At 41.4% G+C, this 18,896-nt stretch overlaps 1 protein-coding gene across 5 annotated transcripts in view; it reads left to right on the forward strand.

Moving 5' to 3' along the window:
* ATP2B3 (ATPase plasma membrane Ca2+ transporting 3) overlaps window positions 1–18,896 on the forward strand; it is a 375,958-nt gene that overhangs the window by 294,571 nt on the left and 62,491 nt on the right. For all 5 annotated transcript variants that reach the window (XM_075324261.1, XM_075324258.1, XM_075324259.1 and 2 more), the window contains 6 exons: window positions 4,025–4,267; window positions 5,678–5,919; window positions 14,530–14,764; window positions 16,317–16,496; window positions 17,275–17,362; window positions 17,715–17,821. In XM_075324261.1, coding sequence (XP_075180376.1) covers window positions 4,025–4,267; window positions 5,678–5,919; window positions 14,530–14,764; window positions 16,317–16,496; window positions 17,275–17,362; window positions 17,715–17,821 — 1,095 coding nt within the window. The remainder of the gene's footprint in view (window positions 1–4,024; window positions 4,268–5,677; window positions 5,920–14,529; window positions 14,765–16,316; window positions 16,497–17,274; window positions 17,363–17,714; window positions 17,822–18,896) is intronic.

Here is an 18,896-nt window from a genome sequence, read left to right on the forward strand (position 1 = left end):
ACCCTTATAGCTATTTTTATCATTCCAATGCTGTCTACGCTTATAGCTAATTCTTATTGTTCTACTGCTAAATCTACCCTTTTAGCCATTTTTTATTGTTCCAATGCTAAGTCTACCCTTAGTTAATTTGTATTGTTCCAGTGCTAAGTCTACCCTTATAGCTAATTGTTATTATTTCCACGCTAAGTCTACCCTTGTAGCTAATTTGTATTCTTCCATAATTAAGTCTACCCTTATAGATTATTTTTATTGTTCCTCTGCTAAGTCTACACTTACTGTATATCTAATTTTTACTGTTCCATTGCTAAATCTACCCTTATAGCTCATTTTTATTGTTCCAATACTAAGCCTACCCTTACAGTTAATTTGTATTATTCCACTGCCAAGTCTAGCGTTATAGCTAATTCTTATTATTCCACTGCTAAGTCTGCCCTTATAGCTAACTTTTAGTGTTGCAATGCTAAGTCTACCATTATATCTATTTGTTATTGTTCTTCATCTAAATCTACCGTTATAGCTGATATTTATTGTCCCAATGCTAAGTCTACCCTTATAGCTCATTTTTATTGTTCCAATTCTAAGTCTACCCTTATAGCAATTTTTATTTTTCCAATGCTAAGTCTACCCTTATAGCAATTTTTATTGTTCCAATGCTAAGTCTACCCTTATAGCAATTTTTATTGTTCCAATGCTAAGTCTACCCTTATAGCAATTTTTATTGTTCCAATGCTAAGTCTACCCTTATAGCAATTTTTATTGTTCCAATGCTAAGTCTACCCTTATAGCAATTTTTATTGTTCCAATGCTAAGTCTACCCTTATAGCAATTTTTATTGTTCCAATGCTAAGTCTACCCTTATAGCTCATTTTTATTGTTCCAATGCTAAGTCTACCCTTATACCTCATTTTTATTGTTCCAATGCTAAGTCTGCCCTTATAGCAATTTTTATTGTTCCAATGCTAAGTCTACCCTTATAGCTCATTTTTATTGTTCCAATGCTAAGTCTACCCTTATACCTCATTTTTATTGTTCCAATGCTAAGTCTACCCTTATAGCAATTTTTATTGTTCCAATGCTAAGTCTACCCTTATAGCTCATTTTTATTGTTCCAATGCTAAGTCTACCCTTATAGCTCATTTTTATTGTTCCAATGCTAAGTCTACCCTTATACCTCATTTTTATTGTTCCAATGCTAAGTCTACCCTTATAGCAATTTTTATTGTTCCAATGCTAAGTCTACCCTTATAGCTCATTTTTATTGTTCCAATGCTAAGTCTACCCTTATAGCTCATTTTTATTGTTCCAATGCTAAGTCTACCCTTATACCTCATTTTTATTGTTCCAATGCTAAGTCTGCCCTTATAGCAATTTTTATTGTTCCAATGCTAAGTCTACCCTTATAGCTCATTTTTATTGTTCCAATGCTAAGTCTACCCTTATACCTCATTTTTATTGTTCCAATGCTAAGTCTGCCCTTATAGCAATTTTTATTGTTCCAATGCTAAGTCTACCCTTATAGCAATTTTTATTGTTCCAATGCTAAGTCTACCCTTATAGCTATTTTTTATTGTTCCAATGCTAAGTCTACCCTTATAGCTAATTTCTATTGTTCCAATGCTAAGTCTGCCCTTATAGCTTATTTTTGTTGTTCCAATGCTAAGTCTACCCTTATAGCTCATTTTTATTGTTCCAATGCTAAGTCTACCCTTATAGCTCATTTTTATTTTTCCAATGCTAAGGCTACCATTATAGCTATTTTTATTGTTCCAATGCTAAGTCTACCCTTATAGCTCATTTTTATTGTTCCAATGCTAAGTCTGCCCTTATAGCTTATTTTTATTGTTCCAATGCTAAGTCTACCCTTATAGCTCATTTTTATTGTTCCAATGCTAAATCTACCCTTATAGCTCATTTTTATTGTTCCAATGCTAAGTCTACCCTTATACCTCATTTTTATTGTTCCAATGCTAAGTCTGCCCTTATAGCAATTTTTATTGTTCCAATGCTAAGTCTACCCTTATAGCTCATTTTTATTGTTCCAATGCTAAGTCTACCCTTATACCTCATTTTTATTGTTCCAATGCTAAGTCTGCCCTTATAGCAATTTTTATTGTTCCAATGCTAAGTCTACCCTTATAGCTCATTTTTATTGTTCCAATGCTAAGTCTACCCTTATAGCTTATTTTTATTGTTCCAATGCTAAGTCTACCCTTATAGCAATTTTTATTGTTCCAATGCTAAGTCTACCCTTATAGCAATTTTTATTGTTCCAATGCTAAGTCTACCTTTATAACAATTTTTATTGTTCCAATGCTAAGTCTACCCTTATAGCAATTTTTATTGTTCCAATGCTAAGTCTACCCTTATAGCAATTTTTATTGTTCCAATGCTAAGTCTACCCTTATAGCAATTTTTATTGTTCCAATGCTAAGTCTACCCTTATAGCAATTTTTATTGTTCCAATGCTAAGTCTACCCTTATAGCTCATTTTTATTGTTCCAATGCTAAGTCTACCCTTATAGCTCATTTTTATTGTTCCAATGCTAAGTCTACCCTTATAGCAATTTTTATTGTTCCAATGCTAAGTCTACCCTTATAGCTCATTTTTATTGTTCCAATGCTAAGTCTACCCTTATAGCTCATTTTTATTGTTCCAATGCTAAGTCTACCCTTATAGCTCATTTTTATTGTTCCAATGCTAAGTCTGCCCTTATAGCTCATTTTTATTGTTCCAATGCTAAGTCTACCCTGTAGCTCATTTTTATTGTTCCAATGCTAAGTCTACCCTTATAGCTCATTTTTATTGTTCCAATGCTAAGTCTACCCTTATAGCTCATTTTTATTGTTCCAATGCTAAGTCTACTCTTATAGCTCATTTTTATTGTTCCAATGCTAAGTCTACCCTTATAGCTCATTTTTTATTCTTCCAATGCTAAGTCTACCCTTATAGCTCATTTTTATTGTTCCAATGCTAAGTCTACCCTTATAGCTCATTTTTATTGTTCCAATGCTAAGTCTACCCTTATAGCTCATTTTTATTTTTCCAATGCTAAGTCTACCCTTATAGCTCATTTTTATTGTTCCAATGCTAAGTCTACCCTTATAGCAATTTTTATTGTTCCAATGCTAAGTCTACCCTTAAAGCTCATTTTTATTGTTCCAATGCTAAGTCTACTCTTATAGCTCATTTTTATTGTTCCAATGATAAGTCTACCTTTATAGCTCATTTTTTATTCTTCCAATGCTAAGTCTACCCTTATAGCTCATTTTTATTGTTCCAATGCTAAGTCTACCCTTATAGCTATTTTTTATTGTTCCAATGCCAAGTCTACCCTTATATCTCATTTTTATTGTTCCAATGCTAAGTCTGCCCTTATAGCTCATTTTTATTGTTCCAATGCTAAGTCTGCCCTTATAGCTCATTTTTATTGTTCCAATGCTAAGTCTGCCCTTATAGCTCATTTTTATTGTTCCAATGCTAAGTCTACCCTTATAGCTCATTTTTTATTCTTCCAATGCTAAGTCTACCCTTATAGCTCATTTTTATTGTTCCAATGCTAAGTCTACCCTTATAGCTCATTTTTATTTTTCCAATGCTAAGTCTACCCTTATAGCTCATTTTTATTTTTCCAATGCTAAGTCTACCCTTATAGCAATTTTTATTGTTCCAATGCATCTAAACTAAAAAAGGAGTCATCTTTGTACATAGTTTAGTCATCTTATGTATTGCGTATACAGTTCCTATGCAGACCTATGGATCTCTGCACTAAACAGTCTACAAAACAAAACCCCATGTGTAGTCTGACTCTGCAGGTACATTTCCTTTCCAATGGTCCCCTACTGCTTGCTAAACTGTGGAATGTATGCTGGCAAAGAGTAAAGGACAGGTGCAAGTTCCCCATAGTAGCTAGACGGTTCTGAAGGAGATTTTTAATTAAGACTTTATGCAAAGTAACCCCTTTAAGTTTGTTCCAAGCCTCCTTAAGATCCGAGCAGTATTCAGACAGATGTTTTTGCGTTGTAGAAAATGATGAAGGACAACAACCTTGTGCGACACTTGGATGCTTGTGAGACCATGGGCAACGCCACCGCCATCTGCTCCGACAAGACCGGAACTCTGACAACCAATCGTATGACAGTTGTGCAATCTTACATTGGAGACGTCCATCATAAAGAGAAGCCAGATCCCAGCAGCCTCAATTCCAAAACCTTAGACCTGCTCGTCAATGCCATTGCCATTAATTGTGCCTACACCACCAAGATACTAGTAAGTTCCTCACCTCCTCACTCCCCTGGACCACCAGGGATGTTATTGTGAATCTTATCACTCCACTGGCCCACTAGTGATGTTAGTGTCAATCTTATTACCCTGGACCACCATAAATGTTATTGTCAATCCTATCACTCCCCTGGACCACCAGGAATATTATTGTCAATCCAATCGCTCCCCTGGACCACCTGAGATGTTTTTGCCAGTCCTATCACTAGCTTGGCCTGCCAGGAATATTATTGTCAATCCTATCACCTCCGTATTGCACTAGTAATGTTATTGTCAATCTTATCACTACGCTGGACCACAGGGATGTTTTTGTCAATCCTATCATTCCCCTGGCCCACCAGGGATATTATTGTCCATCTTATCACTCCCATGGATCCCCAGTAATGTTATTGTCAAACCTACCATTCCTCTTGCCCCCCAGTGATGTTATTGTCAACCATGTAACCCCCCTTGCGCATCAGGGATGTTATTGTCAAGTTTACCCCTCTCCTTACCCACCAGGAATGTTATTGTCAAACCTACCATTCCTGTTGCCCCCAGTGATGTTATTGTCAACCCTATAACTTCCCTGGCCCACCATGGATGTTATGTCAATCCTATAAGTCCACAGCACACCAGGGATGTTATTGTCAATCCTATCGCTCCCCTTGCCCACCAGTAATGTTATTGGCAATCCTATCACTCCCATGGCCCACCAGGAATGTTATTGTCAAGCCTATCACTCCCCTTGCCCATCAGGGATGTTATTGTCAATCCTATCACTCCCCTGGACCACCAGGAATGTTATTGTCCATCCTATCAGTCCACAGCACACCAGGAATGTTATTGGCCATCCTATCAGTCCACAGCACACCAGGGATGTTATTGTCAATCCTATCCCTCCCCTGGACCACCAGGAATCTTATTGGCAATCCTATCACTCCCATAGACCACCAGGAATGTTATTGGCAATCCTAACACTACCCTGGACCACCAGGGATGTTATCAATAATTCCATCACTGCCGTAGACCACCAGGGATCTTTCTACTGATCCCATCCCATCCCCATTAGCTATCTAAAGTGTATGGTTTAAAAGGAAATATGGAAAATGGTCTATATATCGGAAATATCAGGCTTACTGACAATTTCAGTCTACACAGTATGTCAAGCTATATTAATACTGGATCTGTTAACACTTTCCAGCAATAAAAAAAATGACTGCTTTCTTCCAAAAAATGCGCCACTCCTGTCCACAGGATGTGTTTGGTATTGCAGCTCGGTCACACATCACCAATGGGCGGGTGTAGCACCGTTTCCGGAAGAACGTTTTCCTAAATTGTGCGTTTCATCTCTATGTTCCGGATTTGGACTATGGTGGCAATACATTTTCATTGTTATGTCTTTTTTCTTTTTTCAAGCCTCCAGAAAAAGATGGAGCGCTTCCCCAGCAAGTAGGCAATAAAACTGAGTGCGCCCTGCTTGGGTTTGTTCTGGATATGCAACGGGACTACCAGCTGGTGCGAGACCAGATTCCTGAGGAGACGCTCTATAAAGTCTACACCTTCAACTCTGTTCGTAAGTCTATGAGCACCGTCGTGTGCCTGCCTAATGGAGGATTCAGACTGTACAGCAAGGGAGCCTCCGAGATCATCCTGAAGAAGTGAGTATCCACCCGCATAAGTGGCTAAAATCAGATTCTGGGGGCCCTTTATCTTCATTGATTTCAAGATTAGCCAGACATTTCCCAAAGGCAATTTGTTAACTTACTGATGGAAGTTGTGCTCTTTCCATGGTATGGTTGTGGAGTTGTCCCTTGTTGTTTTGTTGCTTCCTTCCTGCTCTTGTTTTCCTCCTGAATCTCATATTGACTTTAGCTTTATGTGTGTGTGCTGTGTGACAGAGTTTTGGTTTATCCTTGTCTGTCTTTATCTGTGGGTTTCATCACACTCCTGTCCCATCCCTCAGATAAGGACTGGTCAGAAGCAGGGCCAAGACAGGAAGGAGACTCAAGCCTCTCCACTATCAGGTGTATCCCTGAGACTAGGGATAGAATAGGGCCCCCTTAGGTTGAGGGATAACCTAGGAACCCTCTTGTCCCATCCCTCAAAACAGGACTGGTCAGGAGCAGGGCCAGGAAGGAAACTCAGGCCTCTCCACATTAGGAGTATCCCTGAGACTAGGGATAGCATAAGGCCTCCCTAGGTTGAAAGATAGCCTAGGAACCCTCCTGTCCATCAGAGCAGAACAGGTCAGGAGCAGGGCCAGGAAGGAGACTCAGGCCTCTCCACCATCAGGAGTATCCCTGAGACTAGGGATGGAATAGGGCAACCCTAAGTTGAGGAATAGCCTAAGATCCCTTCTGCCCCATCCTTCAGATCAGAACTGGTCAGGAGCAGGGCCATGGAGGAGACTCAAGCCTCTCCACATCAGGAGTTTTCCTGAGACTAGGGATAGCATAGGGCTCCCCTAGGTTGAGGAACAGCCTAGGAACCCTCCTGTCCCATCCCTCAGATCAGGACTGGTCAGGAGCAGGGCCAAGAAGGAGACTCAGGCCTCTCCACCATCAAGAGTATCCCTGAGACTAGGGATAGCATAGGACCCTCCTAGCTTGAGGCACAGCCTAGGAACCCTCCTGTCCCATCCTTCAGATCAGGACTGGTCAGGAGCAGGGCCAGAAAGGAGACTAAGGCCTCTCCACCATCAAGAGTATCCCTGAGACTAGGGATAGCATAGGGCCTCCCTAGGTTGAAAGACAGCCTAGGAATCCTCCTGTTCCATGCATCAGAGCAGAACTGGTCAGGAGCAGGGCCAGAAAGGAGACTCAGGCCTCTCCACCATCAGGTGTATCCCTGAGACTAGGGATAGCATAGAGCCCTCCTAGCTTGAGGGACAGCCTAGGAATCCTCCTGTCCCATCCTTTAGATCAGGACTGGTCAGGAGCAGGGCCAGGAAGGAAACTCAGGCCTCTCCACATTAGGAGTATCCCTGAGACTAGGGATAGCATAAGGCCTCCTTAGGTTGAAAGACAGCCTAGGAACCCTCCTGTCCTATCCATCAGAGCAGAACTTGTCAGGAGCAGGGCCAGGAAAGAGACTCAGGCCTCTCCACCATCAGGAGTATCCCTGAGACTAGGGATGGAATAGGGCCACCCTAAGTTGAGGAATAGCCTAAGATCCCTTCTGTCCCATCCTTCAGATCAGAACTGGTCAGGAGCAGGGCCAGGAAGGTGACTCAGGCCTCTCCACCTCCCTGAGACTAGGGATAGCATAGGGCCCCCCTAGGTTGAGGGAGGACAGCCTAGTAACCCTCCTGTCCCATATCTCAGAGTAGGACTGGTCAGGAGCAGGGCCAGGAAGGAGGCTCAGGCCTCTCCACCATCAGGAGTATCCCTGAGATCAGGAATAACATAGGGCTCCCCTAGCTTAAGGAAAATCTTAGGAGCCCCGGTCCCACGATATCCCAAAATCATCGTGACACAGAATTGCTGTCTTATGGCTACTTCACTTTCCACAAAATGGAATAACAAGAAATCACAAAGTCGTATGGAGACCAAAATGGTAACAATAATCAAAACAACAGCACTAAAAATATATATAAAAAATATATATTATACGTAGCTCTTAAAAAGCGAAGAGGAAAAATCGAAAGCAAAAAACTATGTCGCCCAATGGCTCAGGCAAACTGGGGCCGGCGCAGTCCTAGAAATAGTGACGCTGCTTGAGACGTCTCCGACGTTCCGTCCTATGGGTCTTCATAGCGAGTGGTGGGACATTATACATGCGGTATGTGGCTTACATAATTAAAGTTTCTTCAGCTCCGAGGATTGGACAGTAGGAAATCGCAGACGTGCCAGTGGATTATCGTAGTCAGTCACAGACCATATGTTCCTTACATCCGATCCTTAGTAAGCTAAGTTCCATTTCTTACACTTTGCTCCGGCACACCCGGATGGTTACGTTTCCTACTTCTGGAAACCATGGAGAAGGCTTAATTAAAGACAGCGGGGCACGCGAGCTGTACAATGTGTCACAATGCCGAGCAAGAAACATCCGCCTCAACGCATTGTGAACACTGATCTGCATTAATAGGCGAAATCTTCTGCGGACTAAGGCAGATCAGGCGATAACAGGCATTAATATGGACGGGATTAGTTTGTGATACTACACAACAGATGCCGGTCATAAGAATCTCAGTCAACGGCCAAGGAATGAACATGATCTGGTGGTAGTTAAGCTTTGAGCACAATAATTTGCCATTTATTTAATAGACTCTACTGTATAGGCACCTACTGGCCGGGATACATGTCCCCACTACATAGTAAATGCAGAACAAAGGACATATCAGATATAAAGTGTGTCTATGTTTAGAAATCTGGACTACCTGAAGTAAATGCTGCTGTTCTCCTGAATCCGGCAATGTTTTTCTTTTGTTCCTGCGCCTCTCCCTTCCTGAGATATGGCCCTCTGCTTTTTTTCAAGGGGGTGTGGTCCTCAAGTCTTTCATATGGGTGTTCTCTTGAAGAACACTCCCACTTGGATAACACTAGATTTATGTACAGGGATTTATGTGGTGTAAATGCCATTGTTTTCCTGAATCCAGGGATGTTTTTCTTTTGTTCCTGTGCCCCTCCCTTCCTGATATATGGCCCCCTCTTTTTTCAAGAGGGTGTGATCCTCAACTCTTTCATGTGGGTGTTCTCTTGAAGAACACTCCCACTTGGATAACAACACTAGATTTCTGTAGAGGGATTTATGTGGCGTAAATGACGCTGTTCTCCTGAATCCGTAGAGATTTTTCTTTTGTTCCTGCACCCCTCCTTCCTTAGATATGGCCCTCTCTTTTTTTCAAGAGGGTGTGGTCCTCAACTCTTCCATGTGGGTGTTCTCTTGAAAAAACTCCTACTTGATAACAGCACTAGATTTATGTACAGGGATTTATGTGGTGTAAATGTCGCTGTTCTCCTGAATCCGGTGATGTTTTTCTTTTGTTCCTGCACTTCTCCATTCCTGAGATATGGCCCTCTCTTTTATTCAAGAGGGTGTGGTCCTCAAGTCTTCCATGTGGGTGTCCTCTTGAAGAACACTCCCACTTGGATAACAACACTAGATTTATGTACAGGGATTTATGTGATGTAAATGCCACTGTTCCCCTGAATCCGGAGATATTTTTCTTTTGTTCCTGCGCCTCTCTCTGTGTGATATATGGCCTTCTCTTTTTTTCAAGGGGGTGTGGTCCTCAACACTTCCATGTGGGTGTTCTCCTGAAGAACACTCCCACTTGAAAAACAACACTGGATTTATGTACAGGGATTTATGCCACTGTTCTCATGAATCCGGAGATGTTTTTCTTTTGTTTCTGCGCCTCTCCGGTCCTGAGATATGGCCCTCTTTTTTTCTAGTGGGTGTGGTCTTCAACTCTTCCATGTGGGTGTTCTCTTGAAAAACACTCCCATTTGATAACAAGACTAGATCTATATACAGGAATTTATGTGGTGTAAAAGCCGCTGTTCTCCTGAATCCGTAGAGATTTTTCTTTTGTTCATGCACCTCTCCTTCCTTAGATATGGCCCTCTCATTATTTCAAGAGGGTGTGGTCCTCAACTCTTCCATGTGGGTGTCCTCTTGAAGAATACTCCCATTTGGATAACAACACTAGATTTATGTACAGGGATTTATGTGATATAAAAGCCACTGTTCTCCTGAATTTGGAGATATTTTTCTTTTGTTCCTGCACCTCTCCCTTTCTAAGATATGGCCCTCTTTTTTTCAAGGGGCTGTGGTCCTCAAATCTTCCATGTGGGTGTTCTCTTGAAGGTCACTCCCACTTGAATAACAATACTGGATTTATGTACAAGAATTTATGTGGTGTAAATGCTGCTGTTCTCCTGAATCCGGAGATGTTTTTCTTTTGTTTCTGCACCTCTCCGTTCCTGAGATATGGCCCTCTTTTTTTCTAGTGGGTGTGGTCTTCAACGCTTCCATGTGCGTGTTCTCTTGAAGAACACTCCCACTTGAATAACACTAGATTTATGTATAGGGATTTATGTGGTGTAAATGCCGTTGTTTTCCTGAATCTGGGGATATTTTTCTTTTGTTCCTGCTCCTCTCCCTTCCTGAGATATGGCCCTCTCTTTTTTCAAGAGGGTGTGATCCTCAACTCTTTCATGTGGGTGTTCTCTTGAAGAACACTCCCACTTAACTAACAACACTAGATTTATGTACAGGGATTTATGTGGCATAAATGCTGCTGTTCTCCTGAATCCGGCAATGCTTTTCTTTTGTCCTTGCGCCTCTCCATGCCTGAGATATGGCCCTCTCTTTTTTTTTTTCAAGGGGTTGTGCTCAATTCTTTCATCATGTGGGTGTTCTCTTGACAAACACTCCCACTTGGATAACAACACTAGATTTATGTACAGGGATTTATGTGATGTAAAAGCCACTGTTCTCCTGAATCCGGGGATATTTTTCTTTTGTTCCTGCTCCTCCCCCTTCCTGAGATATGGCCCTCTCTTTTTTCAAGAGGGTGTGATCCTCAACTCTTTCATGTGGGTGTTCTCTTGAAGAACACTCCCACTTGGATAAACAACACTAGATTTATGTACAGGGATTTATGTGATGTAAATGCCGCTGTTCTCATGAATCCGGCAATGTTTTTCTTTTGTCCTTGCGCCTTTCCATGCCTGAGATATGGCCCTCTCTTTTATTTTCAAGGGGTTGTGCTCCTCAATTCTTTCATGTGGGTGTTCTCTTAATGAACACTCCCACTTAACTAACAACACTAGATTTATGTACAGAGATTTATGTGGCATAAATGCTGCTGTTCTCCTGAATCCGGCAATGTTTTTCTTTTGTCCTTGCGCCTCTCCATGCCTGAGATATGGCCCTCTCTTTTTTTTTTCAAGGGGTTGTGCTCAATTCTTTCATGTGGGTGTTCTCTTGACAAACACTCCCACTTGGATAACAACACTAGATTTATGTACAGGGATTTATGTGATGTAAAAGCCACTGTTCTCCTGAATCCGGGGATATTTTTCTTTTGTTCCTGCTCCTCCCCCTTCCTGAGATATGGCCCTCTCTTTTTTTCAAGAGGGTGTGATCCTCAACTCTTTCATGTGGGTGTTCTCTTGAAGAACACTCCCACTTGGATAAACAACACTAGATTTATGTACAGGGATTTATGTGATGTAAATGCCTCTGTTCTCATGAATCCGGCAATGTTTTTCTTTTGTCCTTGCGCCTCTCCATGCCTGAGATATGGCCCTCTCTTTTATTTTCAAGGGGTTGTGCTCCTCAATTCTTTCATGTGGGTGTTCTCTTGAAGAACACTCCCACTTAACTAACAACACTAGATTTATGTACGGAGATTTATGTGGCATAAATGCTGCTGTTCTCTTGAATCCGGCAATGCTTTTCTTTTGTCCTTGCGCCTCTCCATGCCTGAGATATGGCCCTCTCTTTTTTTTTTCAAGGGGTTGTGCTCAATTCTTTCATGTGGGTGTTCTCTTGACAAACACTCCCACTTGGATAACAACATTAGATTTATGTACAGGGATTTATGTGATGTAAAAGCCACTGTTCTCCTGAATCCGGGGATATTTTTCTTTTGCTCCTGTACCTCTCTCCTTGTGATATATGGCCTTGTCTTTTTTTCAAGGGGGTATGGTCCTCAACACTTCCATGTGGGTGTTCTCCTGAAGAACACTCCCACTTAGATAACAACACTAGATTTATGTACAGGACAGAGGAGGCCATATCTCAGGAACAGAGAGGCGAGGGAACAAAAGAAAAACATCGCCGGATTCAGGAGAACAGCGGCTTTTACACCAGGTACCAGCCTGGAGCTGTTCCTGGAATAAAGCAAATCCTTTTTCGAATCTCAGAAATCCTCTTTGTTTCAAACTCCTGAAAAAGAGAAAAATCTTCTGTCTGTATGGGACATATTGTAATTATCTGAACCTGAGACCACCTGAGGTCTTCTTTAGGGTCTAACTCTGAATGTAATTTGTAGAAGAGGCTCAACAGCAAGTGCTCAATTCCCCTGCAGCAGCTCCGCAGGAGAAGTGAAGCATTACACAGCTCTGAATGCTTCTATATTGGCCTCCAGTCTGAGAGATGCAGTTTGTAACCTCTCTAAAGGTTTTAAACAAACTACATGTGGGGGACAGGGGTGTTCCGAAACCAGAAAACCCCTTTAGGCCAGGTTAAAGGGGTGTTCCGAAACCAGAAAACCCCTTTAGGCCAGGTTAACTCATCCCGACAGTCACAATCTGTGGAAAGACCACAATGTCTTGACTGGATAAGGGTCTCCTGAATCTTAAGAGCATCATAGGCATATATGAAACTGTTCCATGTGGGTCAAGAAACCCTTATCTGGTCTGGACCATATATGGAGTCAGCACTTATAGATCACCACTGATTTTACATCAGCTTTAGCTCAGCTTGCCTTCATCCAGGATAAATATTCATCTTGCTGCCCTAGCCTTGTATTTACAGTCATATGAAAAAGTTTGGGCACCCCTATTAATGTTAACCTCTTTTCTTTATAACAATTTGGGTTTTTGCTATTTCAGTTTCATATATCTAATAACTGATGGACTCAGTAATATTTCTGGATTGAAATGAGGTTTATTGTACTAACAGAAAATGTGCAATCCGCATTTTATCAAAATTTGACCAGTGCAAAAGTATGGGCACCCTTATCAATTTCTTGATTTGAACACTCTTAACTACTTTTTACTGACTTACTAAAGCACTAAATTGGTTTTGTAACCTCATTGAGCTTTGAACTTCATAGGCAGGTGTATCCAATCATGAGAAAAGGTATTTAAGGTGGCCACTTGCAAGTTGTTCTCCTATTTGAATCTCCTATGAAGAGTGGCATCATGGGCTCCTCAAAACAACTCCCAAATGATCTGAAAACAAAGATTATTCAACATAGTTGTTCAGGGGAAAGTACAAAAAGTTGTCTCAGAGATTTAAACTGTCAGTTTCCACTGTGAGGAACATAGTAAGGAAATGGAAGAACACAGGTACAGTTCTTGTTAAGCCCAGAAGTGGCAGACAAAGAAAAATATCAGAAAGGCAAAGAAGAAGAATGGTGAGAACAGTCAAGGACAATCCACAGACCACCTCCAAAAACCTGCAGCATCATCTTGCTGCAGATGGTGTCAATGTGCGTCGGTCAACAATACAGCGCACGTTGCACAAGGAGAAGCTGTATGGGAGAGTGATGCGAAAGAAGCCGTTTCTGCAAGCACGCCACAAACAGAGTCGCCTGAGGTATGCAAAAGCACATTTGGACAAGCCAGTTACATTTTGGAGGAAGGTCCTGTGGACTGATGAAACAAAGATTGAGTTGTTTGGTCATACAAAAAGGCGTTATGCATGGAGGCAAAAAAACACGGCATTCCAAGAAAAGCACTTGCTACCCACAGTAACATTTGGTGGAGGTTCCATCATGCTTTGGGGCTGTGTGGCCAATGCCGGCACCGGGAATCTTGTTAAAGTTGAGGGTCGCATGGATTCTACTCAGTATCAGCAGATTCTTGACAATAATGTGCAAGAATCAGTGACAAAGTTGAAGTTACGCAGGGGATGGATATTTCAGCAAGACAATGATCCAAAACACTGCTCCAAATCTACTCAGGCATTCATGCAGAGGAACAATTACAATGTTCTGGAAAGGCCATCCTAGTCCCCAGACCTGAATATCATTGAAAATCTGTGGGATGATTTGAAGCGTGCGGTCCATGCTCGGCGACCATCAAACTTAACTGAACTGGAATTGTTTTGTAAACAAGAATGGTCAAATCTACCTTCATCCAGGATCCAGGAACTCATTAAAAGCTACAGGAAGCAACTAGAGGCTGTTATTTTTGCAAAAGGAGGATCTACAAAATATTAATGTTACTTTTATGTTGAGGTGCCCATACTTTTGCACTGGTCAAATTTTGTTTAAATGCGGATTGCACATTTTCTGTTAGCACAATAAACCTCATTTCAATCCAGAAATATTACTCAGTCCATCAGTTATTAGATATATGAAACTGAAAGAGCTGCTGCAAAAACCCAAATTGTTATAAAGAAAAAAGGTTAACATTATTAGGGGTGCCCAATCTTTTTCATATGACTGTAAATACCCTGGCCAATGAAGATGGCACACCCTAGAACCTCTAAAATTACTTGGTGGAAATAGCAGCTGGGTAATGTAGCACCTCAGCATGAGTGTTCTTACATTTACCCTAATTAACCTAACCCTTTTACATCGCCAGGTGTTCCAATATGCTAAATGGCGCTGGCGATCTCCGTACTTTTCGGCCTCGTGACCGGGATGAGATGGTTAAAAAAGTCATTGAGCCCATGGCCTGTGATGGACTTCGTACCATATGTGTGGCCTACCGGGATTTTCAAGGAGTGCCAGAACCGGAGTGGGAAAATGAGAATGAGATAGTAGGAGACCTGACTTGTATCGCTGTGGTGGGAATAGAAGATCCCGTGAGGCCCGAGGTGAGTGCTTCACTTTCAAGGGACGGTATGGTAGCACGGCCGTATGGGTCGTAGTGCAATAATAAAAATGATACCTATCTCATAATAATCCGATGTGCCAACGCTGAGAAATCAAGCTTTGATGACACATGTAAATTAGCCTGGAAGTGCATTGGGGCATGATATTGTGTAGATATTGTGCCTGAGAATAGGCCGGGTGTTGGACTAGTAGGCATACACTTGGTAGTCATGGGTGTATTGGCGGGCTGTAGATATTGTGCCTGAGAATAGGCCGGGTGTTGGACTAGTAGGCGTACACTTGGTAGTCATGGGTGTATTGGCGGGCTGTAGATATTGTGCCTGAGAATAGGCCGGGTGTTGGACTAGTAGGCATACACTTGGTAGTCATGGGTGTATTGGCGGGCTGTAGATATTGTGACTGAGAATAGGCCGGGTGTTGGACTAGTAGGCGTAGAGTTGTTAGTCATGGGTGTATTGGCGGGCTGTAGATATTGTGTCTGAGAATAGGCCAGGTGTTGGACTAGTAGGCGTAGAGTTGTTAGTCATGGGTGTATTGGCGGGCTGTAGATATTGTGACTGAGAATAGGCCAGGTGTTGGACTAGTAGGCATACACTTGTTAGTCATGGGTGTATTGGCGGGCTGTAGATATTGTGACTGAGAATAGGCCGGGTGTTGGACTAGTAGGCATACACTTGTTAGTCATGGGTGTATTGGCGGGCTGTAGATATTGTGACTGAGAATAGGCCAGGTGTTGGACTAGTAGGCATACACTTGTTAGTCATGGGTGTATTGGCGGGCTGTAGATATTGTGACTGAGAATAGGCCGGGTGTTGGACTAGTAGGCATACACTTGTTAGTCATGGGTGTATTGGCGGGCTGTAGATATTGTGCCTGAGAATAGGCCAGGTGTTGGACTAGTAGGCGTACACTTGTTAGTCATGGGTGTATTGGCGGACTGTAGACATTGTGCCTGAGAATAGGCCGGGTGTTGGACTAGTAGGCGTACACTTGTTAGTCATGGGTGTATTGGCGGGCTGTAGATATTGTGTCTGAGCACAGGCCAGGTGTTGGACTAGTAGGCGTACACTTCTGAGTTAGGGGTGTATTAGTGGGCTGTAGACATTGTGCCTGAGAATAGGCCGGGTGTTGGACTAGTAGGTATACACTTGGTAGTCATGAGTGTATTGGCGGGCTGTAGACATTGTGTCTGAGAATAGGCTGGGTTGCGGGTCTCCAGACCCTCTGGACAGGTGTTCGATAGTGACAGAAGTGCAGACAAGATACCAACTAACCATCCCTAACAACAAACATGCACAGAAGTGATCACAGGAAGTTCTGCATGCTATACAATACACTGCCTCTCCATGCTACACAGACTTGTTTTTGATTGTCAGAAAACATCACATGACAGCATAAAACTTCAGGAAAAAGAAAAAGTGAGTGGTGCAAGAATAAAATTGTAAATTGGATATGACTACAATGGGATGAGGGCTCCTGAATAACCCAGAATAGGATCGCCTTCATAATTTTGACCTGGGTATTAACTTACAGGTCCCTGAAGCAATCCGTAAATGCCAACGTGCCGGAATCACAGTTCGTATGGTCACTGGGGATAACATCAACACTGCACGTGCCATTGCTGCAAAGTGTGGCATCATACAACCAGGGGAGGACTTCCTATGTCTGGAAGGGAAGGAGTTCAACAGACGAATCAGGAACGAGAAGGGGGAGGTTTGTGTTTTGTCACTTTAAAGGGTAACTCCACATTTCTCCTATATACTAGAGGACCATAGTATAGTTTATTAAAATTTATATATATATATAAAATATATATATCTATATATATATACATATATATATTATATATATATATATATATATATATATTATATATATATATATATATATATATATAATATATATATAGAGAGAGATTTTTAGCTATAATAAAGTCAGGGAGTACTTAGGAAAATGTATATACATACAGACGGATGTTTTGGATTATAGAAATAATAATTAAAGGGGGTCTGTCACTTGCCGTAAATATCTTATCTTTTTACGTGGTGTAAAAGCCGCTGTTCTCCTGAATCCGGCGCTGTTTTTATTTTGTTCCTGCGCCTCTGCGTTCCTGAGATACGGCCCCTTCTTTCCTGTATGTAAATCTAGTCTTTTCAGCTCAGTGGGCGTGGTTCTGGTGACAACCCTAACAGGAAACAGTTGATGGCCACGCCCACAAAACTAGATAAAGCACCATATCTCAGGAATGGAGAGGCGCAGGAAGAAAAGAAAAACATCGCCGAATTCAGGAGAACAGCGGCATTTACACCAGGTATCAAAAAAATAAAAATTTATAGAAATTGATATGTCCTTTTTTAAAATATTATATAAATAATTGATAATTAATATTATTTTGCAACTATTGTTTAATTAAAGAATACTCTATTATAATATGTAAATAATGTTGGATGTATCTAATGAATTATTGTTACGTATGGTTTGATTTTCTCAGATAGAACAGGAACGCCTGGATAAAATCTGGCCAAAGCTAAGGGTCCTTGCCCGGTCTTCACCGACTGATAAACACACGTTGGTAAAAGGTATTCAGTGAGCCCATTATTTTTCATCTTACAAAAAAAAAGTTTAAAAGAGATTTTAAAGAAAGTATTACTCCCATTATTTATTGCGCACACCACTTTGTTTTATTTAGGATCATATTTATGGTAAAGTATAACCACAGTGACATCTAGTGGTAGTAACCAGGACTACAATTATTAACTAATTGTGCTATTAAAATAGGTGGATTTATACAGCTGATTCATTTCAATGGGAAATATGTAATACCTCAGTTGTCCTGCGGAGGCACTGCAGGGAAATATAATAGTAGTGCTCAATGTGATCAATATGACAAATATCAATATCTGTGAATTAATTCTTGTATCTCACTTTTAGGGATAATTGACAGCACAATTGGGGAACAACGTCAAGTGGTGGCAGTGACTGGAGACGGCACCAATGATGGCCCGGCTCTTAAAAAAGCAGATGTTGGCTTTGCCATGGTAAATATATACATATAATGGGTCTTCTCAGGAGGGTCTGAATTGAAAGTTAAAGGGGTTGTTCACCTTTGGGGACAATTTAATGTTTTTCTAGTTAAATGCATGTATTTGAGGTTTCTATAACAGTGTTGCACCATTTCCCTTCTATAGGCTCTGTGCTGTACTGTCGGCTACAGAATGAGCTAACTGAGACTCCATAAGTGAGCTCCTTCTGACATTCTTAAAGGAGGAGCTATATATCTCGCATCTGTCTTTTTCTGGACGCCTCTTAGCTGATTTATGACCAATATTAGCCTTCTATTGCTTCAACGTCATACTATCACAGTTGCAAAAAAGGAGCTAACTGAGGCTCCATAAGTGAGCTCATTTTGACAGTCTTAAAGGAAGGTGTGTAAATCTTGTATCTGTCTTTCTCTGGACGCTTCTTACCTGATTTATGACCAACCTTTGCCATCTATTGCTTCAGTGTCACACTATCACAGTTGCAAAAGGAGCTAACTGAGGCTCCATAAGTGAGCTCCTTCTGACAGTCTTAAAGGAGGATGTTCTATGGATGTCTCTTAGCTGATTTATGACCAAGATTTGCCTCCTATAGCTTCAGTGTCACACTATCATAGCTGCAAAATGAGCTAACTGAGGCTCCATAAGTGAGCTCATTCTGACAGTCTTAAAATAAGATCTTTAAATTTTCCATCTGTCTTTTTTTTGGATGCCTCTTAGCTGATTTATGACCAACGTTTGCCTCCCATAGCTTCAGTGTCACACTATCACAGCTGCAGAATGAGCTAACTGAGGTTCCATAAGTGAGCTTGTTCTGTCAGTCTTAAAGGAGGAGCTATATATCTCGCATCTGTCTTTTTCTGGACGCCTGTTAACTGATTTATCACCAACATTTGCCTTCTATAGCTTCAGTGTCACACTATCACAGCTGCGGAATGAGTTAACTGAGGGTCCATAAGTGAGCTTGTTCTGTCAGTCTTACAGGAGTATGTGCAAATCTTGTATATCTTTTTCTCCTTCTGACAGTCTTAAAGGATGATGTTCTCTGGATGTCTCTTAGCTCAATTATGACCAA

The sequence above is a fragment of the Anomaloglossus baeobatrachus genome, chromosome 9 (genome assembly GCF_048569485.1).
Source record: "Anomaloglossus baeobatrachus isolate aAnoBae1 chromosome 9, aAnoBae1.hap1, whole genome shotgun sequence".
NCBI lineage: Eukaryota > Metazoa > Chordata > Amphibia > Anura > Aromobatidae > Anomaloglossus > Anomaloglossus baeobatrachus.